This window comes from Urocitellus parryii, chromosome 7 (genome assembly GCF_045843805.1).
Source record: "Urocitellus parryii isolate mUroPar1 chromosome 7, mUroPar1.hap1, whole genome shotgun sequence".
NCBI lineage: Eukaryota > Metazoa > Chordata > Mammalia > Rodentia > Sciuridae > Urocitellus > Urocitellus parryii.
The window spans coordinates 16,912,273-16,938,103 of record NC_135537.1 but is presented as its reverse complement, the minus strand read 5'-3'; the positions used below and the strand labels follow the sequence as shown (position 1 = coordinate 16,938,103).

General features: G+C 35.3%; 1 protein-coding gene across 1 annotated transcript in view; it reads right to left on the bottom strand.

Annotated features, from left to right (window-relative positions):
* Positions 1–8,493: 8,493 nt before the first annotated feature.
* Atad2 (ATPase family AAA domain containing 2) overlaps positions 8,494–25,831 on the bottom strand; it is a 60,748-nt gene continuing 43,410 nt past the window's right edge. The window contains exons 19-28 of the mRNA XM_026407625.2: positions 24,546–24,731; positions 21,328–21,463; positions 19,985–20,181; positions 19,302–19,461; positions 17,174–17,296; positions 16,934–17,077; positions 13,921–14,316; positions 11,947–12,080; positions 9,720–9,848; positions 8,494–8,983 (exon numbers count right to left, since the gene is read on the bottom strand). Coding sequence (XP_026263410.1) covers positions 8,939–8,983; positions 9,720–9,848; positions 11,947–12,080; positions 13,921–14,316; positions 16,934–17,077; positions 17,174–17,296; positions 19,302–19,461; positions 19,985–20,181; positions 21,328–21,463; positions 24,546–24,731 — 1,650 coding nt within the window. The 3' untranslated portion in view covers positions 8,494–8,938. The remainder of the gene's footprint in view (positions 8,984–9,719; positions 9,849–11,946; positions 12,081–13,920; positions 14,317–16,933; positions 17,078–17,173; positions 17,297–19,301; positions 19,462–19,984; positions 20,182–21,327; positions 21,464–24,545; positions 24,732–25,831) is intronic.

Genomic DNA, 25,831 nt, shown 5'->3' with positions numbered 1-25,831 from the left:
ATTTAAGGAAGAAACAGAAAAGACACATATGCTGTGGCCCTAAATATAAAACATGTAAACTGAATGAAAAAAAATTTACAGAACATAAGATTGGGGATAATTTATTTTTCTTCCAAAATAATTAAAGCGAAAAAAAAAGCTTGTCTGATTTTCCTAAATATTCACCACAGTAAATAGCTATAATTGGGATTCATCACACGTAATCAGTTTCCAAATTATTTCATGAATACATTATCTATTGCAATGAGCCCCTTTTTTTTCCTCCCCCAAGTCAATCTCCAAGCCAGTTCAAAGTTTCACAATGATCCTTTAAATCAATACTTGTAGCTCACAATGTCTGTATGTCCAGAGTAACCATGTCTGGGTCTCTTTGATCCACTAAGTGTTTTAGTCTCATATCTTTTGGACATTTAAATAATTTTGATTCGACATGTGTTCTGAAGATAGAAGTATTCCAAGAGCCCTCTCACTGCATGTTAAGTGCTGTTCTCTGACTCCCAGCCAGAGCTGGGATGTTGGCAGACTGGATTGCTCAAATGTAGTGATTTCATTTCCAACCTTTGTGCACTAAAATTACATAGCCTAAACACTTTCTCCTCTTAAAAACAGAAGAAAAACATAGCATCGCTACAAAATAAAACAATCTTTAAAATGGGAAAAAATGGAAAATAAATTGTGATGCTGTCACAATAAACTGTTGAGGAAATTAATGCTGGTTTATGAGGATCGATAGCTGAGAAATCTTGCATAGTACTGCATGCCTGTAATCCCAGTAGCTAAGGGGGATAAGGCAAACTAGAAGTTCAAAGCCAGCCTCAACAATTTAGAGAGGCTATAAGCAACTTAATGAGACCCAGTCTCAAAATTAAATATAAAAATGGGCTGGGGGCGCTGGGGATGTGGTTCAAGCAGTAGCGCGCTCGCCTGGCATGCGTGCGGCCCGGGTTCTATCCTCAGCACCACATACAAACAAAGATGATGTGTCCGCCGAAAACTAAAAAATAAATATTAAAATTCTCTCTCTCTCTCTCAAAAAAAAAAGTTAAAAAAAAGGGCTGGGGATGGGTTCCATCCCTAGTATAAAAAAAATTAGTTATTGTTGGGGCATTTTATATTTTTCTACTTTTATTTTACAAGAGAGTGAGTATCTTAGGTTGGATTCCCCCTAAAGTATACCCTAAAAGATATGACAGGGAGTGGTTTATTTGGTAGGTGATACTATTAGGTGCTTGTAGGGAATCGGAGTGGGGCTGAGAAAGGGAAGGAAACTAACAAAGGGGACAGCTTCAAGCAAAGCAATGCTATGGGTCCTGCGCCTCAACCCCAATGGAGGACCTACCATGCAGAACACACCAGAGTTGTACCAAAGGGACAAGGAAATGAGCCTCTGCTACTCACAAGGGTGTGAACTCTGTCGCCCCAGCCCACCTCCAGTGGAACCATGAGCAAACCCCAGGTGGAGGTTATAGATGCTTACAGGAAGTTGCCATAGGCTCATACTGGAATGCTCAAAGCCACAGGGAGATGAGTCGGGATCTACAATGTCTGTTTGAGGAATGTGGTTAAAAGCCTGGGTTTTGCCAGGTGTGGTGGTGCACACACAATCCCATCTCCCGGGGAAGATGAAGCAGGAGGATGGCAAGTTCCAGACTAGCCTCAGCAAGAGATTGACCAGATTTTGTTTCAGATCTGTGGGAGATGTAGCTAATTGGTAGAGTGCTTGCATGAGGCCCTGGGTTCAATCCCTAGTACTCCCTGAAGCATACACACAAACATGGGTTCTGAATCATATAGACCTAAGTCCTGCTTCTGCCACTTAACATATGACATTGAATAAATGACTCAACCTGAGCCCTCAGTTTAAGTGTAAAATAAAAATAATACAAAACCTACCTTCTAGGCCTTCTGGAGCCATTGGGAGGATTAAACAAGATAAACTATACACAAGGCAAGAGGGTTCACCACGTGTATCAAAGAACTGGCACAAATGCACATTAGAGGTTATGATGGTGGATTATGGTTTTGTTAACCTCATGACAGGCTGCTGGGCTTGCACCTCCTTATAATGTAAATTTCACATCATTGTCCAAATTATGTGACTCTGGCTCCTGGCCAGAGCTCTGTAGACATTAGGACTAGTCCAATTCTTTTTCTGGGGAGGGGAGTCGTTGAAATTTAGGACAGAGAATCACTGAGCCTGGATGATTTGGCTTTGCTGAGTCACATTAATGGCAACAATTTTGAGAACTCTTGCCAAGGGCTTGGTGCAGCTCTAGTTTTCTTTCACTGAGTTTTGGGTTTTCCGACCATCCACAAGGTAATTTATGTTCTTTCAAAAATGCACTGTTTTTCTTATGTTAGTAAGAGAAATTTTCTGTTACTTGCAACCCCAAAATCTTAGCCAAATAAAACCCATTTGGTTTTTAAAAAATATTTATTTAGTTGTAGATGAACACACAGTATCTGTTTTCATTTGTTTTTTATGTGGTGCTAAGGATTGAACCCCGGGCCTCATACATCTGAGCTACAGCTTCAGCCCCCCATTTGTTAATCCAACAATTTAACTGATGACTGCTCTCTTCCTTCGTCACTATTTACATATAAACATAGTATTTCTTGGTATTTTGTACTTGTTCCCAGTTAGTAAAAAACAAAACAAACAAAACTCTAACCTTCTAGTCACTTTGCTAAGTGACTGTGCAAATTTTCGACTACATAATTACTTAGATGGGTTTCAGTCTCATGAGGATGCCCAACATGTAAAAAATTAACTATAAGGAAACCAACTAAAATTTTGTTCTTTCACAGCCTTAAATCTAACGAAGCAGCTTCTAAAAATAAAGATAATCCTGTATCTATTTTAAAACTAGGTATTATTACCTAAATCCTACTCTGCTTCTCTAAAGTTTGGGCTTCCTTTCACAGAGCCCCCATTTCTTATTAATCATGTCTTACTTTTGTACTTTTTAATTTTTTTAATTTGTTCTAATTAGTTCTACATGACAGTAGAATGCATTTCATTTTGTTGTACATAAATGGAGCACAACTTTTCATTTCTCTGGATGTACACAATGTAGAGTCCTACCATTTGTGCAATCATACATGTACCTAGGCTAATGTCCTTCTCCGTCCACCATCTTTCTTACCCGCATGCCAGCTCCCTATTTTTCTCTCCTTAAGCGAACTGACATTTAATGTCTACTATAAACCTATTATGGTAGTTGCTGGATCTATAATTGTAAAACAAATAAACTTAACTCCTAACCTTAAAGAGGCAATGATCTTATGGTGAGACAAATATTAAAAATATTTTGGCTACTGGGTGAAGAATGGAGGGGAGTGGGCAAAAAAGACAAAAGAGAAGTTTCCTGCAGTTTGTCTAGACATGTGATGATAGTGGGTGGAGAGAGCGAGGTGAAGGAAATGGAGAGAATGGAGGGGGAGCATGTTGGAGGCAGAATAGTCAGGACATGGTGATTGACCCGAAGTTGAGGGAGAAGGTTTTAGGTTTCTGGCTTCAGCATTTCGAGGGATGGTGGTGGCATTTATTGACAGAAGGAACTTCATGGGGGTGGAAGGTTTCAGGGAAAAAATCAGTCTATAGTTTAGAACAGTGTGTGACCTGGAGATAGAAATTTGGAATACAGATGACATTTAAAGTCTTGCAAATAAGGAACAATAAATGTAAAGAGAACAGAAGAGAACCTAGGCTAAGCTCCAGACCACGTGAAGGCTAAGGGTATATGAGAGCGCCATAATCAAATTAAAAATAGGGCCAGGGAGCCCTGGGGTTGTGGCTCAGTGGTACAGTGCTTGCCTAGTACTGGGTTCAATTGATGATTTAAAAATAAAAGCATATTTAACATATAGCAAGAGAAAAACCAAACACTTGTATATTTCATGATAATAAAAATGTGTTGCCATAAAAATCTATAAAATAATAATTTTAGAGGAAACAGTATCAACATTGGGAAATATGACATTTTTATGCAAATATTTAATTGTATGTTACTACTAAGAATAAACAATTGATTCTGTGGCAAATGAGTCATTAAAGCATGAATTAAATTTTAAAAACTAGAAATATCTTCACTTTATTTCTAGTTGAGCATCTTACTGTTAATGGGCAAGTAAACTGTTCCAGGTTTTGATGATTGTAAACACTGCCACTTAAAATATTCTTGTGTCTGTCATGTTACACAGTTCTACTTGGGAATTAGGGAAAAGCACTTACAATAGGATAATTCAAGGGAAGATTATGGGTATAGGAGAGTGACAGCTTGTAACTTGGGGCTTGTTATCTCTACTCTTTATGCCTTTACTGGTTAAGAATTGCATTCCACTATCAATAACAGAGACCCACCCAAGTTACTCCTTTCAAGAGGTCCAGATGCAGTTAAGGGTTTGAACAGCAATCCCCTGAAATTATCATAAGCACGGGTCCTCTTTCTGATTTCATGAAGTAGATCAGGATACCCATAGTCTGAGACAGTTTCAGGAGTATAAGCCATTATGTATGTATGTATGTGTGATGTAGATATCACACATGCTATCTGTCCTCCAGATAGCAGGAAAAGGAAGCACAGAAGGCAGAGATGCACTCACCCTTTACCATCCAAAGAGCTTTCCTAGAAATTGAGCACACTTCCTTTTGTACTTCGTGGCCAGCCCTGTCATGAGGCCACATTTTTTGCAATGGAAGAAATATTTCAAATTTCCAGTCGAAAACATTACTCAGCATTGTTACAGGGAACAATGGAGGAAAAAAAAACCCGGGTATTTCAGGAGGCCAACCGGCAATATTTCTTTTTTTTTTTTTTAAAGAGAGAGTGAGAGAGGAGAGAGAGAGAGAGAGAGAGAGAGAGAGAGAGAGAGAGAGAGAGAATTTTTAATATTTATTTTTTAGTTCTTGGCGAACACAACATCTTTGTTGGTATGTGGTGCTGAGGATCGAACCCGGGCTGCACGCATGCCAGGCGAGGGCGCTACCGCTTGAGCCACATCCCCAGCCCCAATATTTCTTTTTTAAAAAATATTTATTTTTTAGTTGTAACTGAACACAATATTGATAATATTTCTCATGAGTTTTTTTAAATTTGTTCTAATGAGTTATACATGACAGCAGACCTAATGAATTTTTATGTCCACAATATCCAGCAGGAAGCAGAAATTACTCCTTCCCCATGCTCTTCTCTAGAAGTCAAGGCATAACCTAATTTTGTTTGTTTTGTTTCTGGTGCTGGGTATTGAACCCAGTGCCTTGTGCATGCAAGGCAAGCACTCTAACAACTGAGCTGTATCCCCAGGCCTCATAACCCACTTTTAACGAGTGGGGAATGTGCACTAGCTTTGCCTTTTGCTTTAATTCCATCAGGGCTATCTATAAGCATGCACTGTGGAATTAGGCTTATTCCAAGCTTCTGTCTTTGCTCCATCACATACACAATACGCTGAGTATTCTGTTGCTCAAAAATTGTAATTTTTCAATGGAGAAATCCTGGGAAACACATCAGCCAGTAATTAAGGTTAATCAACAACCCCAAATCAAATTTGATAGTATACAACCATCCCATGAACATTTTACCTGCAATCTTCCTCTACAAATCCCGTAATTCTGGTCTATTTACAAGAAATATATCAGACTAATGATTTAAAGAGGGGCATCTTTCAAACTACTTGACCAGTATTCCTAAAAACTATTAATGATGAGCAAAAATATCCATTGAGTTCTTTTTAAGAATCCTATATGGTACAGCAGTTTTTAAACTTTGAAGCACAAGATTTAAATGTTTTTAATATTTATTTTTTAACTTCAGGTGGACATAATATCCTTACTTTATTTTTATGTGGTGCTGAGGCTCAAACCCAGTGCCTCACACATGCCAGGCGAGCACGCTACTACTTGAGCCATATCCCCAGCTCCAAGATTTTAAATTTTTGACCAAGTCAAATCTTTTTTAAAATTCTAATGGATAAGTTTCTTTGACCCATTTTGTTAATTTTTACAATATGGTATAAAGTGAGAGGATCCAGCTTCATTCTTTTGATATATAGGCTCATTTCTGGACTTTCAGTTCTACTAGAGGGAGCTGTCATTATGCATGTACCACACTGCTTTAGAGCATAGTTTTGTGTTGTGTTTCAAAAGCAGCAAGAGTTTTTTGTTGTTGTTGTTGTTTTTAAATAAAGTTCACCTCATGTGGAGTACCTTAAAATTCCGTATGAATTCTAGGAGTGACTCATCTATTTTTCAAATAAGGCAACTAGGATTTTGATAGAGATCACACTGAATATGTTGATTGCTTTGGATTACTGACAGCTACAAACAGCATATCTTCTGCTCCATGAATATAGGGTGTCTTTTTGTTTATGTAGGTCTTCGTTCTTTCAGCAATTTTGTAGTTATCAATGTACACAGGCTGGGACCTCCTGGGCTTAATTTATTTGTAGGTGTTAATATAAATGAAATTGCTTAATTTCCTTTTTGGACTTTTGTTATTGTTGATATATACAAATATAACTGATTTTTTTAATCCTAAAAATATTTTGTTGAATTTATTTATAGGCTCCACAGCTTAACAGCTTTTTTGGGGATTCTTTAGAATTTTCAATACATAAGATGTAATTTTTGACTATAGATATTTCCACTTTTTCCTTTCCAATTTGGATGACTGTCCCCCTCCCTCCTTTAAATTTAAATGCTGCAGATGGACAGTACTTTTAAGTAGAACCAAAAACAAAACAAAAAATCTAACCTTGTAGGGCTGGCTGGGGTTGTGGCTCAGCAGTAGAGTACTTGCCTAGCTCATGTGAGGCCCTGGGTTCAATCCTTAGCACCACATAGAAAATAGATCAAACAAAGGTATTGTGTCCTACTACAACTAAAAAGTAATTATTTAAAAAAAAAAAAAATCTGGGGCTGGGGATGTGGCTCAGCGGTAGGGTACTCGCCTAACATATGCGAGACCCTGGGTTCCATCCTCACCACCACATAAAAATAAAGGTATTGTGTCCAACTACAACTAAATATATATACACACATATATATTAAAAAATATATCTAACCTTGCAATTTCATCAGGGTTTTCAAACTCTACATAGGAATGTGGAACTATCACTTTCGGAATCTGCAAACAGTATGTCATGAAAAAAACAAGAACAATAAGCATTTTAGTCTTTCTAAAGAACACACAACATATTAACATTCCAGATTCAACAGCATTTTATTGATTGATTGACACAGGATCTCACTGTGTTGCCCAGGTTTCTCTCCAACTCACAGGCTTACGTGATCCTCTTACCTCAGCTTCCTGAGTAGCTGGTGCTACAGGCAGGTGCTACCATTTTGGACAGATCAACAGTATTTTAAATTATGCACAGTAATATATGAAAGAATAGCTTTCTTCGTGTTTAGTACTGAATTATCTTTAATGTTTTAAAATACTGAAGAAACTGAGACAGATTTGGCAAGGACTTTTCACTTTTTAATTTATTGCACAAACTATACACACAAAATGAAATCCTAGAACTAAAAGATGAACCTGGAAAAGTTACAATAAACTTCAATAAAAATGAGTATATGTGTATCTCCAGCAACACACACATTTATTCTCAGTGATTAGCATTTCTTTATCTACTAATTAAAGTATCTAACAAAAGTTTTTCTGCCCTACACTCTGGGGTTGAACTCAGGGGCCCTCTACAACTGAACTATATCTCCAACCCGTCTTTAAAACTTTTTAATTTTGACTCAGGTTCTCATCAGGTTGCCCAGGTTGGCCCTCAATTTGCAATCCTCCTGTCTTGGCCTCCCAAATAGATGGGATTACAGTTGTTAGCCACCATGCCTGGCTAACTTACTTTGTTTAAGAGTACTTTAAATATCTAGAAAACAGTTAACAAGAGGAAGCTCAATTTTGAACTGTTTTAAAATTCAGAATCTTGGGCTGGGAACATAGCTCAGTGGTAGAACTTATGCCAGAAATGCACAACGGCCTGGATTCATCCAGTACCACCCACCACCACCACCACCACTGAAAATCTAACATCTCTAATTGGAAGATTACTCTTCTTTTCTCCCATTGAACAGGGTTTAACAGAAACTATTTTATAAACTAATACTAGAATACTCATCTTCCAAAAAAAGAGTATGTATGGAGGTAAATAGTTTTAGCTTTAAGAAAGAAATGTATTTTTTTGGTATCAGAAATATAAAATTTATATTTATATTCATATATTTGTACATAAACGGTATCTATAGAATATAACCTAAATGCAACTGTAGAAATATATAAAGCTTTCAAATATAAAAACTTTATGCTATCAAAAAAATGTTCATCAGGTAGTTATTAATACATTTGTTATGTATATAATCATAAAACTAAACAAAAATATTTAAAATCTTTATTAACCCAAATTATCAAAATGCTTATCTAAAGAACAATAATTTTGATAGTCAAGTACAGAATCGTGGAGCAGCCTCCTTGCAAACAATGACTTGAGCTAAATGAACAATTGGACAAAGGAAGCTAAAGGTAGAGAAGGGAAAACATAAAAAGAAAACAAATATAACAAGAAGCAAAGAAACAATGGATACTTTTCTAGTCTGATACAATAAACTATTTTTTAGGAAAGGTAAAAGTGCTTAATACAAAAAATTTCCATGTCACTATTTTAAGTGCCATAAAATGTATCAAAATAACTTTATTAAGAGTTGGCCAAACTTCAACTATTACTATTATTACAGTGCTTTGTTCAAACAAACTTCCAATATTCACTGGTTATCTTACACATGTACATAAATACGAAAATTAAATATTTAACTATTTTAATCTTTTTCTTAAAGATGCAAAATGAAATCTTGCATCTGGACATGCAGATATGTCAAAAGTCTATTAAATAAGAACTGAATATAAAAAAAATACTTGATATGATGACATCATGATCTGGAACAACTGAAGTTTTCTACCTCTTGCTCCATTTTCTATATAAAGGGTAGGAAGGAAAAACAGTAAGTTTCAATACGAAAAAAGCTAAAACAATTTCATTGTTATTATTTTCAAACTCTTGAGATATTAATAACCATGTAATATCTGATAGTGTTAATAAAAATTTAATTTAGTATATAAAACTGTCACAAACTATTTTCATGGATTGGACTTCATTATTTAAATAAATGCCTTTGAAATGAGTCTAAGACAAGTTCATTTGACATTATATTCAAAAACTTACATGTAAGTACTATAAGATTGAGACAAGTAAGTCTATCTTTAAATATCTTAAAAGGAGCCACATAACTTCATTAAAATACAACAAAATGGAATTTTCAGTTTTACTGATACTAAATTTATTGTTTATTATTATTATTATTATTTATTGTTTATTAAAGAAGTTACAGATAAAAAATACAACTTACTGATACGCAGAAATTCTTTATCCACATATTAAAAATAGTTAAATTCTTACAACCTGTTAAGTAAAATCTTTAGCCATCTTTTTTTTTTTTTTTAAAAGAGAGAATTTTAATATTTATTTTTTAGTTTTCGGTGGACATAACATCTTTGTTTGTATGTGGTGCTGAGGATCGAACCTGGGCCGCACGCATGCCAGGCGAGTGCGCTACCGCTTGAGCCACATCCCCAGCCTCAAATCTTTAGCCATCTTATATATGGATTATATAACAAAAGGGCATCAAAAAGAACTTTGACTCAATAGTTTACCTGGATAAGTGTTGTTTTATCATAGTCTCTGCGATGCTGATAAATACACTGGCTGATTACTGCATACAAATTTTCCAGTTGCAATATATTGTATTCTTGACTTTTTTTAATGACAGTCTTCAAAAGATTCTAAATAAAAATATAAGTGTTTACATATAGGAGACAAATTCTGAGATGAGATACTTAATTCTGAAGATTTTGGGAATTGTTATCATACAAGACAGAGAAGGCAGATCAAGGCTTTTGAGAGATGGCAGCCTCTGGCACTGAAATTTGGCTGTATAACTCTATCACAATTCTGTGGTTCTGACCTTTACCCTGGGCAACTCCTATTCTAAAAACTATAGCTAAGGCTGCCAATTTCAATTCTAGTCATAAACCTCTACAGAAAAATTTAAAAATTACCTCAAATTAATAATAATAGGGAAAAAGGTAACATTTTTGCAGCATATTTTATGGCAGTATATACATCATAATTAATTCCATTATGAGAACCTAAACAAACAACCTATATAAATGGTGATTGTCTTTTAACACTTTGGGGGACTGAAATGGTAGACTCACTGGATTTCTTTAATTCTTCAAGTGTGGTCCTACCAGGCTATGCCGTTATAATTAAGTAAATAAAAACTAACTAAAAAGGTCTTAAGTAATGGTCATAATAACAAGGTACGGGAACAATGATGTAGATAAATATATATAAAAAAAACCCCACAAAACTATAAATCAACACATTAGCCATCTTCAACCAATGTTTTCATGCAAAATATTCTATACTAAATTTATTTCTCATAAAAGGTCATCATTTACTGCATGTCTAATAGATACACTGCATTATCAAACAATCCTTTTGGTGGAGTTATGTTACCAAAAAAAGTATGAATTGAAGTAATCCCAATAAATGGATGTCTGCAATTGAGTCTAAATGATATACCTATATGCTAAATAGAACAGTTATAAAATTTATAAAAATTAACTAGAACAATAATTGCTACCCATAACCCCAAACAACATGGTGAACTATACAAAATTCCTATTTTCATGTACATGAGATTTAGAAATGCTTTAATTTCACATATTTTTAAAGATATTTTTAATACAGACAAGATTTTCCTTGGAGAAAGGGCTCCAGGAATGTATCACTGCTTCCTTCTCTAATAAGTAGAGAAATCAAGTTCTTAGAAGGTTTGCTATACTCAAAAGGGCTTTCCTGAGCTAATTATTACTCCCAGATTCACCTTGTACTTACAGCATCTTTGATACATGCATATAGTTTAAGACAACATAAAATCTCTATGTCCTCAGACTTGAAATGTGGCCAAAATAATACATTAAGTTCGAACTGGAATGCATTTTTTTTTTTTTTTTTTTGGTCTTTTGAAGGGAAAGAGCAACAAACCAGCCTTATTTCAGATGTTAAGGCAACTGCAACCCACCCAGTTGTTAGTTGGGGAGGTAGGACTACTATTTTGGAATGTCAAGATAAAGCATTTGAGAGAGATGATCACTCTTACAAAAGTGATGGTTAGGGGCTGAGGTTGTAGCTCAGTGGTGGAGTGCTTGCCTAGCACATGTGAAGTACTGGGTTTGATCCTCAGCACCACATAAAAATAATTAAAAATAAAGGTATAGAAAAAAAGTGATGGCTAATCCAAGAGTACAAAAAGGTAGGGAAAAATAGTAAAGGTAAACTGAAAAACTCATAAAGAAGCTGAAGGTAAGGGTAGTTTAAGGACACACAGTAAAGAAGCTGAAGGTAAGGGTAGTTTAAGGACACACAGTAAAGGAAAGAGGGTTATCAATGGCATCAAATGTTACAGATGGGCAGGAAGAATTCAATTTAACAATAGCAAATATTATTCACCATGAGGATGTGATTTTATTAGAGCAGTGAAGATGAAAATCCAATTGAGGGGAATAGATAGGGCAAAAGAAACAGCAATGAATAACCTGAAATTATATCAGAATTTGGTAGTTGGGAAGGAAAAGAGCTGTAGCTAAATCAAAGAAAAGGTTTTAGTGGCTGGGCACTGTGCCGCACGCCTGTTTCTAAATAAAATACAAAATAGGGCTGAGGATATGGCCCAGTGGCCGAGTGTTCCTGAGTTCAATCCCCTGTATCCAAAAAAGAAAAGGTTTTAGTTGCCCATGCAATTCCTATTAGCCAGCTACCGGTCTACAATCTTAGCATTTGGGGATCATTATGCACAATGAAAGGATTACATACTTTTAATCGCTCATGGTCCACAACAAGAGTGGGGGTAGGCTGAGAGAGAATTGCCAAAGCCTTTTCAACACTGATGAGCTGCTGTTGCTCTACTTGGGAACGTCTAGCTCGAGTCATTCGCAGAACACACATTTCTAGAATGAAAAAGTAAACAACTATTATTTGATCCACAGACATAATAATGCCTTAGATAAATATTGGATAGAGTAAATACACTATCTTCTGCTTGGGCACAGATATTTAAGAACTGGGAGGGACCTCAATAATCTAAAACAGGGATTTTAAACTACTACTCGTGGGTCAAATTTAGCCTGCCACTGTAAATAAAAGTTTATTAAGCCAAAGCCATGCCCATTTTTTCCTACTATCAATGTCATTTTCCCAGAAGAGTTGAACAGTTGTGACCCAGAGATCAAGAGATCTCTACACAGCCTATAAACTATTTATTAACTGGTATCTGGCTTTTTAAAAGTTTGCTGATCCTTGATTCAGAAAAACATACTCATTGATAGATGAGAAAAATGAGATCAAGAGAGTTTCATGAAAAGACTCTTTTTTTTTTTTTTTAGGCCATATACCTAATTATTTTAAAAGTTAGCACAAGACCTAGATGTCCTGATATATAATATAAGCAAGTACCTTTTCCTTTGAATAGTGGCCTTTTAAAAAAATGTTAGAAAAAGAAAACAACTTTGACCCAAAGCAAAATATTAAATTATATAACCCAAAGATTTAACAGTTAAAGTACTCATATTAGGGATGGGGGATGTAGCTCAGGGTAGAGGAGTTGGCTAGCACATAAAAAGCCCTGGGTTTGATCCCAGCACCACATACAAAGAAATATCCTTGTCCACTGTTTCTATGATTACTCATATTAGAACTCATACTGAGGAAGCTCTTCAAAAGTAATAACCTTCTGTGTATAAGTCACTAATAAAAACCCTAATCCTATTACCTTAGTCAATTCTTGTTTTTGACCAAAATAAATTTTGACCCTTAACAAATTTTGGTTTTGTATCACTAAATATTTAGGTTTCCAAAAAAATCAAACAAATCTACTGCCAAAAGCTCAAGAAGATTCAAGTGAAGATAATTCTAAATGGAAAATTTGGGAAGAACCATCAGAATAAATATAATCTTGGTCTTTACAATAAGATAGAAAATGATGAGTGTGGATAAGAGTTATTTTATAACACTCTGAAAGAATCTTTTTTTTAAATTAATTTTTAAAAATATTTATTTATTTTTTTAGTTTTCTGTGGACACAACATCTTTGTTTGTATGTGGTGCTGAGGATTGAACCCGGGCCGCACGCACGCCAGGCGAGCGCACTATCGCTTGAGCCACATCCCCAGCCCAAGAATATTATTTTTAAGGTATAGTTGGACACAATGCCTCTATTTTTTAAAAAATATTTATTTTTTAGTTTTAGGTGGATACAATATCTTTATTTTTACATTTATATGGTGCTGAAGTTCGAACCCAGTGCCTTGTGCATGCTAGGCGAGCGTTCTACCACTAAGCCACAACCCCAGCCCCCACACAATGCCTTTATTTTATTTACCTATTTTTATGTGATGCTGAGGATCGAACCCAGGGCCTCACAGGTGCTAGGCAAGTGTTCTACCGCTGAGCTACAACCCCAGCTCCTGAATTAATTTTTTTGATCCTCAAAATATCTTACTACCCAGCAATTATCTACCCCAATTTTGCAGATAAGCAATAAGATAAACAAAAAAGTATGCTGTTCCATGTCAAAGCTACCCTATAGGTAATAGTCTGGAGGCTCAAATCCATGTCTGTTTGCTGTCAAAGTGCAGTTATAACAGTGATTTAGCAGCTCAAAGGCAAGTAAAGACAGCATTTTTCTAACTAGCTTAATACCTGTACTATGAAAGACAAACAAAAAAAGCAATTGATATGTAACCGTCTGAGTAGGAACTTTGGGTGAAACATCTATTAATTGAGACTTACCTTTTCCCTCATTTTCATCAGAAATGCCTATTATCTGAGAGTTAGAAGGATCTCCATTGCAAACAACCTTATCTTTTCTCAATTCTGTAGATGGTGTAGCATTCTTAGATTCTTCAAGTTCTTTCTCAATATTGTAAGTACTTGAATTATTATTTCCCAATTCTCTTTTGCTTTCAGAGGCACTTTGTTGTTTCTCATTTTCTTCTATAGAAGACTCCCCTGTGTTTCCAGTCTCGTTATGATCTACACTTGTATCTTGAGTTTCCTCTATATCACTCTCAATTTTGTCATCTATAGCATTGTGGCTATCATCCTTTGCCTGAGAAATCTTCCTTCTCTTTGTTATAGTGCCTAGGTACCACTTTGACTTTTTGCGAATTTTTCTCTTTAATTGAGCTTCAAAGAATAAAAAAAAAAGATAAAAGAGCATTTAAAAAATTTCCTAATTTTAAGAAATGAAGAGAAAACAACAACAACAAACCCACTGAGATGTTGTATGGTCTATAAAAAGTGGAGTACCGTGATAAGGTGGAGAAGTGTACAAGACCTAATCATAAAGTGACCTGTCAGAAAGTCTAAGTTTAGATTTTATCCTGAATCTATTAAGAATCTTGAATAACTTTAGGGAGGGCAATGACATGACTCTCTGATATTATATATATATATAAGTATTTTTCTAGACTAGATGCAGTATAATCACACTGTAATTGTCCAGGGGAGAAGAGATAAAAATTAGGTAGTAGAAATGATAAAGGAAAAATGGAGAATAAATTTGAAAGGTATTAGGGAAGTAGATTTCCTAGGACTTAGACGTTATCAAATGTTGGGAGGCAATAAAGATGCAGGAATTAAAAGTGACCCACAGAACTGGGTATAGTAGCACATGCCCAGTGACAGGGGTGGGGTGAGGGTGGGGTGAGATAGGAGGATCCAAGTTCAAGACCAGTCTCAGCAACTTAGCAAGACTCTAAGCAACTTGGTAAGATCTTGTCTCTAAATAAAAAATAAAAAGGGCTCAGGATGTGCGCAGTGGTTAAGCAAAACTGGGTTAAATCCCAATAGCCAAAAACAAAAAACAAAACAACAAAAAAAGAAAATCCAAACAAGGGCTGGGATTGTGGCTCAGTGGTAGAGCACTAGTGGTAGAGCCTAGCATGGGTGGGACCGGGTTTGATTCTCAGCACAACATAAAAATAAACGCATTGTGTTGTGTTCATCTAAACCTTAAAAAAAAAAAAAAAGTATTTAAAAAAATGAGTTTAATAAATCTCTTAAAAAAAGAGAGAGAAAAGAAAAAGAAAATCCAAACAAAACAAAACAAAACAAAAAAACAACCCCAAGGGTAAATGTTGTCCAGTGATAACATACTCACCAAAATGTATATGGAAAAGAAGATAGGATTATTTACATTTTAGATGGAAGTAGGTGATAAGGAGTCCAGAATTGGATACATGTATACCACATCAAGTTTAGAAAAGCAAATTTATAAGGGCTACACTGGTTTGTTTAGCTTGAGCTTCTAACATATAACATGCATACATAAAGTACTCAAATATCCACAAACAGAAGAAACCCATGTGACTGGTGCCTGCAATCCCAGTGGCTCAAGGCAGAAGGATCACAGGTCTGAAGCCAATCTTAGCAACTTAGCAAGACTTAGCAATTTAGTGAGACCCTGTCTCAAAATACAAAATAAAAAGGGCTAAGGGGCTGGGGTTGTGGCTCAGTGGTGGAGTGCTTGCCTAGCATGCATGATCCTCGACACCACATAAATATAAATAAATAAAAGATATTGTGTCTACCTAAAACTAAAAAATAAATTTAAAAAGGGTGTGTGGGGGGGGTCTGGGGATGTGCTTTAGTGGTTAACTGCTCTTGGGTTCAATTCCTGGAACCAAAAAAAGAAGAAACATATCCATGTAACTAGCACTCGGATCAATTAACAGAATATGTGTCACCATTCCAGTTATACTCATTTTAGTTAAAGCACCCTAGGGTAAATATTTTAGTTAAAGCACCCTAGGGTAAATAGTATCTTGAGTCCTAACACAATGAGCTAATTTTGTCCATTTCTGAATATGAATATATATGTTTCTTAAAATCTGTATCTAACAGTTTAGGAGAGTCATCTGTACTGTTGAAACAGTTGAGGTTTAATCATTTTGTTACATAATAATCCATATATTTTCATTATCCTGTAGATAGGCATTTGAGTTATTTCTAGGATTGCTTCTTTGAACATTCTTGTATCTTTGGTAGAAGTAACATACATAATCCTATGGGATACACACTAGGGATTGACCACTTTAAGGGAAGGGAGCCAATTTCCATGCTTTCAATTTCTATAAAATGACTTGCTTAAAGTAGATATGACTGAGAGCCTTCTGATAGTGGAAGCCTCTTGCTGATACTCCATTTTTATTCTCTTTCCCATTGTCAACCATTTAACAAAGAAGAGCTTACTCTGTATTTCAAATCAATTTCCCTCTGGTGGACAAACCCTCAACACAATAAGAGAAGGTCCTAACTCCAGTAAAACACACGTGTGTACACATGAGTTCTAACAAGAAATTATGAGGTCAAACTCTGGGAAAGCAAATGATATAGAGAGAGGCTAAAAAACTAAGCAGGGCCTGACATTCATAGGGCTTAATGAACAAAAAGTGGAGTTAAAAGCCAGTCAAAGAGGTGAGCCTCAAAAAAACCTCACAGGCTTCTGGTTGGTGTCCTATGGAGTTACAGTCCAAGAATAAGAGGGAACAAAAACAGAAAACAGACCAGATTAATAGTAAATCAGTTGCAAATCAAGTTAATTCACAAGGAGATGGTGAAATGGGATTTTAAGTAATATATTGTAAAACTGGATTTAAAACAAGAATGTGAAGTTGCCTTAATATTAGTAAAACCAATATAATTTCCTGTATTAATAAATAAAACCAAGGAGAAAGTAAACAGCTTTAGAAGCTTATAAAGGTTTCAATTGCATAAATGAAAATTACCTGAGAGTACTTACCAGGTGTGCTGCAAGCCACAGGAATACTGGATGCCTTTAGCTTTTCATTTTGCTCTAGATCTGATCTTTTATCACCAGCAAAAGTGGAATTTTGCTTTGGCATCACGTGGTAGTAAGATGGAGCATATTTGGAGGAGCTACAACCTTATAAACAAATGAAATTTCAAAAGATTTCCAGATTTCGAAATTACATGAAGGATTAATTAAACGTCTTTTTCTGGCGCCAAATCATTTTCCTACCTCTTTTCTTTCTAGATTCTTGAATTTCTTCACAAAGCTGCTCAAAGTCTTCATCAAGTTCTTCTTTAATGATTGCATAGGCAGTATCTCTTAAAGCACAGGCTCTATGCCTAATAAGACGATCTGAGAATTGAATGATAACAAATTCTTAAATTTTCCCATTTAACAACAAAAAAAAGCAAAACAAAAATCTCAACATTTTTGGCTTTGGACCAATTATAATTTCTTTTTATTTTTTACCACAAATAATACAAGTTATTCGAATTGTGTTAGTTTATTTCTGGTACTGTTGTTTTTGTAGGTTTAAAAAGTTTTTTTTGTACTGGTGATTAAATCTAGGGACACATTACCATTGAGCTACATCCCTAGTTCTTTTTACTTTGAGATAAGTTCTCACTAAGTTGCTGAGGCTACCCACCTCAGCTTTGGGAGGGGTATACACCATGGCTCCTGGTCTGACATCTAATTCAATACAGCAGACTAAACCTAAAAAAACTTTATTGCTCTCCCTTATTCAGTTCTCTCTGAAATATCAGAAAAATAAGTCAATAACAACACCAAACAATTATGACAAAACCAGAAGGAAGACTGTCAGTATCATTTGTGAACCAGGAATGTGAAAGAAATTTGGCAGAGATACAGAGGATGTTACTACAGGACAGAGAAACTAAATAAACAATGAAATAGCAACTCTAACTCAGGAAACACTGAAACATTCTAAGCTCAGAGTATAAGCACCATAAACTTGACTAAGCTTTGAGGCAGAAGGCAGAAAGCAGAATACAAGGTACTTGACTTGAACTGCCAGGATCAAAATTTCTCCCAGGGCAATAGGCTACACTATTCCCTTTATGAATGATAGGAATAACATTATAAAGAATATTGTCTCAGCCTTCTAATGTGGCTTTTGGGCCTGAAAAAAGGGCAGTCTGTGCAGTGCTTCCCAAATTATGGTTTCTGGACCCATCATCATCATCATCACATTGTAACTTGTTAGAAATGCAAACACTTAGGCCCATATCCTATACATACTTAAACAATCAAAAACCACCCAGGTGAAGGTACCCATCAATCTGTATGTTAAGAAGTCGTTTAGCAGACTGTGATGTCCACTAAAGTTTGAACAATACTGGTCTAAAATAATTTTTAGAGTGCCACAAGAGACGCAAAAGCAGCAGCAATATGACTGCAGTGAAAGAGAAAAGCCCCCCCACCTCCAGCGTAACTTCTTCCTACAATTGGGGGTTTCCCAGCTTGCTAGCTCGTTCCCCACTACTTACCTCCAAGATCTGAACTACAAGGAAAAGCCTAAGGATGGCAGGGTAGATGATTGGAAGAGGAAGAAGAGTGAGCTTTCCAATTATATAGGGAATTATTAGTAGTTTCCTGTACCAAAGAATTTATTATGAGCACCAATTAGAATTCTGACAGACATCTACAGTATTGACAGATCCATATTTGGATAAAGAAAACATGGGACTTAGATTTTTAAAAATATTACTGTCAATAAGTATTATACCATGCTACTTTTCAAATAAAAATTAAAAGAGCTTTAAAAAGATATTTTGAAATCTATTTTAAAGTATTTTTCTACTTTGAGAAAGAAAACTGATGCAAAAAATAAAAAGGCAATTTTGTATACTCTCAGGTAATTTTGTATAGCAGGTAATTATTAAGTGCATTCAAATTCTGTGTGGGGGGCTGGGGATATAGTTCAGTGGTAAAATGTTTGCCTAGCAGGCACAAAGCCCTAGTCAATCCCCAGCACAGCAAAGAAACTCCCTCAATCTATATCTGCTCTTTCTGGCAGTTGTGACCTTGAGCAATGTTTTTAACCTTTCTAAACCTCACCTTCTTCAATTATAGAATGGTATAAATTTATGGTGAGGATTAAATGGCATTGTGAATGTAAAAAATTTATAATATAGTGGCAGCTCGGGAGGTGAAGGAAGGAGGATCCCAAGTTCAAAGCCAGCCTCAGCAATTTAACACACCTGGGTTCAATTCCCAGTACCAAAAACCAAATAAGTAAATAAATAAAATACAAATATAAATAGCACCTGACAACTCTTGGTAACTGTTAGTAGCCCCCATACCACCCTCTTAAAAAGAATTCACTAATGCTCACCTCCAGGATCTCTATCTGGATTATATTCTAAAGCATTACTACAGATTAAATCAATATCTCTCAAATAGTCCTTCACGGTCAGATACTTGTGTAGATCGATTTTACTGATTACAGATGAAAGGTCCATTGGTTGCTTAATTACTGTGATATAATCAGGAACCTAAAATTCAAGCAAATGAAGAAATCACTAAATTAACTCTAAACAGAGTTTTCTCAGCAAGGTGATACAGGGGACAGAAAATAAGACATAAGAATAATACACTAATGTGATGAAACCTGTGACTCTAAGGCTGTTTGTGTTTGTACTTACTCCTATTCTCAGGCAATGGTATTCCCCAGTAACACCCTATACCTCTTTATTCATCCAACCATCATTCATACTTCAATGACAACTTAAGATCTCACTCTTCAGTTCACTTTCACCCTTGTAGGTCACAGCAATCATTGGCATTAAGACATTTTTCAAATTGTTTTCAGAACATTTGGGTTGGATGAAAAAAGTTAACTGCCTGTTTTCTGCAGAAAAATGTATAACAGCCCTTTAAAGTCTCTGTGCTTATAATACTTAGTACATGTTTCCACATAGAGATGACAAGTACAGGGTGTAGCAGGAGACTAAATGAATGCCACACAATGAAGCATTATAGAGTAGAAAACATTTGGTCCAAAGATCCAACTAATACCTCATCAGGGTCAACAGGCTTAGTAAATACTCGGAATCGTTTATCAATAGCAAGCCTATGTGTGACGTTTCTTAAGAAAATTCTCAGTTCTCTAAATGTATCTTCTTCTTGTTCTTCAAGTCGTTTCACTTCATCTGCTGTCAATGGTCTTGGCTCAGGTGGTGGTGCTACTGGGAGTACCTCCAAGGCCTGCAAAACTTCACAGGAATGGAAGATTTTAGTTACTACTCCTTTATAATATTGATGGTGACAAATGATTCAGTGAAAGTGGTGCCAGGCTTTGGGGAGTTATCTTTCTTACATCTGTCAGAAATCTAGGAATTTGGAATACAAAAGTATGCCATAATCTCTACTATATCTTCTTTAGAATAACTGGTAATTTGCAATGCTAATTTGTAAGTCATTATCTCTGTTCCATTTGAAGATAATTTAAGAGGCTGTTAAATGAACTTTGAAAATGCATTATTTCCCAAGAATAATATTATAACTATAAGAAAACCTGATTAGCTTCTAATATTAATAAGTTAAATTTTGAACTTATGAAATATATTTCATATATAACAAAAGTTTAAACAGGTAAACAATGAATACTTGGGATTTAAAAAAAAAAGATTTGCCCCCAATAAGCTGGCAATTTATTAAAGAAGTAAGAGACATAATTACATTATTGTAATGTTGTATTAGTGGTATAAAAAAAGTGGTATAAAAAAAGAACAATTAATTTTGCCTAGATAAATTAGGGAAGGTCTAATAACAACAACATGTAGCTCTTTAGACTGAAATGAGACAGAAGCATTACTAACATTAAGCATGAGTGAAATATTGAATAGGCAGGAATATATTTTGTGTATAGTTTCAAGACAAGATATTTTATAACAAGAAGAGGTAGTGGTATATGTGGGGAGGAACATTAGTACCAGAAATGAACTTTGAAGCAGACAGGGGTGTATATACTATGGAACACCTTGGAGGCTTAAGAACTTTAGTTCATTTTAGCAGGTAGTTCATTTTAGCATTTTTGCTACCAGGAATTGAACTCAGGGGCACTTGACCACAGAGCCACATCCCCAGCCCTACTTTGTATTTTATTTAGAGACAGGGTCTGTTGCTTAGAACCTTGTTTTTGCTGAGGCTGGCTTTGAATTTGAGATCCTCCTGCCTCAGCCTCTCAAGTGGCTGGGATTACAGGTGTGTGCCACCTCACCTGGCTAAAAATAGGTTTTTAAGCAGTAGATCCATCAATTTCATGACTGAGATTTTGAGCTTGAGCTATTAGACAGACATCAATGACCATTAATTGATATTTTATTCCCACTTTCTCAAAATTATAAATTAACTCTAACCTGCTTTCTTTTTTGATATAGGAGGCTTAGCAGCTTGTTTTAAGATTAAATCTTCAAAAAATGCTGTCCGTTCTTCTTTACCTGGTAACTGGACATTAAAAATCTCTCCATAATCATGGATAAATAATTCTTGCACCTTAAAAAGAAAATAAACGCAATATATACAAAATATACATATATGCACCATATACAATGCACATAATGATTGTTTAACACCCATTTTAGTTAAAACTTAAATATAAAAATGATTTTTTAAAACAAGTCGTTCCAATTATACTGAATTTATGTATAAACCGTGTTTGCAACAGATTAGGAACTAAGAAACACAGGATCTTCTTTAAAATTCAAGAATCCAAACTACAATTTATATAGAAACTGACATGATAATATTTTAAAAGTTCTAGTGAAATCAATTAATTTACTTTCACAACTCAAAGTGAGAACTAAGAATTGAGTGGTTGTTTACTAAGAATAAAGGCTAAAAAATAACAAGTGTTGGTGAGGACATGGAAACTAAAAACCTTATGTATTGAAGGATACAAATGGTATAACCACTATGGAGAAGAATATGATACTTTCTCATACAGTTAAAACAGAATTATGATATGACCCAACAATTCCCCTAGGGATATATATATATTTCAACAGACAGCTGTACACCAATAATCATAAGAGCATTATCATCTGTAAAACCAAGAGGTGGAGATAACCCATAATATCCACCATCAGATAAATGGTATAACAGAACATATACAATGTAAATTATTCATCCTTAATAATTTGGACACATGGTACAACATAGACAAACCTTGAAAACATTATACTAAGTGAATTAAGACAGAAACAGATAAATATTGTATTTGATATTCTACTTATATAAACTACCTAGAATAAATAAAGTATGAGAAAAGTAGAGGCAGAAAGTATAACAAGTTACCAGGGGTACAGAAAGGAAGGAATGAGGACTTTAAAAGGTATGGTTTCTACTTGAGATGATGAGAAATTACCAAGTATGTGAATTTATCTTTATTCTAATGTTTTAAACACCATGCAAACCAATTTTGTCAAAGGAATGGAAAAAAATACTTAGTAAATTCATTAAAGAAGAAAAAAAATACAAGCCAGGCATGGTGGCACATGCCCATAGTTCCAGCTATCTGGGAGGCTGAGACAGGAGGATCGTTTGAACCAAGTTTGGGGCTTACCTGGGCAACACAATGAGTTCCATTTTTAAATATAAATAAATAACAAAAAAGAGGAAAATGCTAGCATTACTTAAAAATAAATACAGACACCTATAACATATTATATATTATATATTATAGCATATAACATATTATATGCTCTGTAGATATTCAGGTAGAAAAAAGTCCCTGACCTAAATGTGCTGTAATGTCTAGTAGGATAGTCATACAGATTAAAATTTAATGGCAGATAAGGATAAAAATAAAGCAGCGAAATAGAAAAGTGAATAATATGCAGAGAAACTATTACTATAATTGAGGAAGCCTGATCAAGGAAGACTTCAGAGATTTCAGAGATGATATTTAAGCAGAGACCTGAGAAAAATAAAGGATCATATCATGCAAATAGGAGAATATTCCAGGCAGAAAAATCATGTATTTTGTTCACTATGTGAGTGTTCCAATTGGCATATACATGGAGGATAATTTGGTACTGTAAAAAATTTTAAGTGTAAATACTTTCACTTAGCCATAATTATTCCATTTCTAGGAATTGATGCTAAAAACAAACAAACAAAATCCCACATAGTAATGCTCATGCAAATTAAAATGCAAGAACATTCACCCAAAGTTAAATTAAAAAACCCCCAGATATTAGTCAAAATACCTATCAACAGGAATCTAGATTAATATGCCATAGTACATCAAGAAAATGAAAAAGCTATGCAGCTTTTTTGCCGGTAGAGGACGGACAAGGGATTTAACCCAGGGATACTTTTTACCCACTGAGATATATCTCAGCCCTTTTTATTTTTATGTATACATACACATATATATTTTAGTTTTAGGTGGACAAAATACCTTTATTTTGTTATTTTTACATGATGCTGAGGATCAAAACCAGTGCCTCATGCATGCCAGGCGAGCACTCTATCACTGAGCCCCAGCTCCAGCCCTTTTAATTTTTTTGAGACAGGCTCTCACTAAGTTGCTTAGGGCCTGGCTGAATTGTTGAGGTATGCTTTGAATTTATGATCCTCCTGCCTTAGCTATGATTACAGATGTGCGCTACTCATTGTGTCCAGCCCCATAATCCCAGTTATAAGGAGGCTGAGGCAGCAGGATCACAAGTTCAAGTCCAGTCTGGGATGTAGCAAGACCTGATCTTAAAATAAAACCTGTCAGGCGCGGTGATGCATGGATCGGGAGTCTTAAATAGGAGTATTGCGATTTCAAAGCCAGCGTCAGCAATAGCAAAGGTGCTAAGTAACTCAGTGAGACCCTGTCTCTAAATAAAATACAAAATAGGGCTGGGGATTTGGCTCAGTGGTTGAGTGCCCCTGAGTTCAATCGCTGGTACCAAATAAATAAAACTCAAGATTAGGCATGTAACTCAGCAGCTGAGTGTTTGGCATGTGTGAGGCTCTGGGTATGATTTCTACCACCACCACCAAACAAACAAACAAACAAACAAACAAACAAACAAACAAACCCTAAAAGAGGGTAAGAAAAAAAAGGAGGCTGGGGCTGTAGCTCAGTGGCAGAGCACTTCTCTAGCATGGGTGACGCACTGGGTTCAATCCTTAGCACCAAATAAAAATAAGTAAAATAAAGTCGTTCTGTCTGACTACAACTACAAAAAAAAAAGTAAATAAAAATAAAAAAGGACCGGGGGTGTAGCTCAGTGATAGAACACTTGTCTAGCTTAGTATGAAAAGGCCCTGGGTTCAATCCCTGCTATGGGCGGGGAGGGGGGGGCAGTAAGAGAAAGGCTTAAGTATTAAATATAAAAACTATACTGATAGATGAATAAAGCAGAGTATTATGATCATGTAACATCATTTTTGTAAGAGAACAAATTTATAATGTTTCCTTATTACACACATATACCATTCCATCCTATTAGCACAGAGGCCAAACAGAAAATTTTTTCTTATCATTTCATTTACTTCTATAGCACTTGGAATTTTACAATAAATTGTTATTTGGTACAAACAACTCTCTTTTAAAGGATAATTCTTTTCCCCAAATTACCTCTTCTGGTAGAGCAGAATGGGATTTGTCAGAAGTTGCAAGCAGTAAAACTGGAGCAAATGAAGGAATATTCTGTAATAATGTGGTAAATGTGGCTTTAAGTGTTGGTCCAACTATTTCCCACCACAGGTGAATATGTGGTACATATACTATACTTGGTGCTGTTCTCTTAGCTTCACGAATCATCTAATAGGAGAAAAATTATATTCAGTATGAGAGTTGGCACATTAGCAATGCTAGCTCCATTAGCCTGAAACAATGTTAAACTTCCCAGAATCAGCAAATAAAAACTCAAAGTTTTTAAAATGCTTCATCTCCTAAATCTTACAATCTTGTTTCTAAGTATTTTACAAAAAAAGTCTCATATTTTGGAAACAATTGCTTCAAACAACTATAAAACAGCAAGATATCTTTTAAGTCTTTTCTCTTATGGTAATGAAGGTTAAACAAAGAATATAAAATACCACACCTCATTACGGATTCAGCACAGGGGTTGAGTACAGGATATACTGAGGTATACCCCCAGATTCCACCCTTTTATTCTCATCCACATGCATATTTCCTATATTTTATCTGTTTTTTTAATTGATTCTTTTTAGGTATACATGACAACAGAATTAATTTTGACTTAATTACAAAAGCATGGAATATAATTTGTTATAATTCAGTCCCTAGTACTCTCCCTGCTTCCTCTCATCCCTTTTCCTTTCCTTGCCCTTTTTAGTTTTTGAGACAGGGTCTCCTTAAGTTGTCAAGTCAGGTCTGGAAGTTGTAATCCTTCTGCCTCAGCCTTCAGAGTGTGAGTACCACTGTGCCCCACAACATAAAATACTTTTATATTAAAAAGTTAAATATAGGGGCTGAGGCTGTAGCTCAGTGGCAGAGCACTTGCCTAGCAGGTGTGAGGCCCTGGGTTCAATCCTCAGCACCACATAAAAATAAATAAAAATAAAGATTATGTCCATCTACAACTAAAAAAATATTTAAACAATGAATAAATAAAAATAGCAAAAACTTCAGAATAGAAGAACTTACTAAGAAACAGTCATTGTTTTTAATATTTTGTAATTATTTTATTTTTTTTTAAGAGAGAGTGAGAGAGGGGAGAGAGAGAGATAGAATTTTTTTTTAATATTTATTTTTTAGTTCTCGGTGGACACAACATCTTTGTTGGTATGTGGTGCTGAGGATCGAACCCGGGCCGCATGCATGCCAGGCGAGCGCACTACCGCTTGAGCCACATCCCCAGCCCAATATTTTGTAATTATTTTATTTTCACAATATTA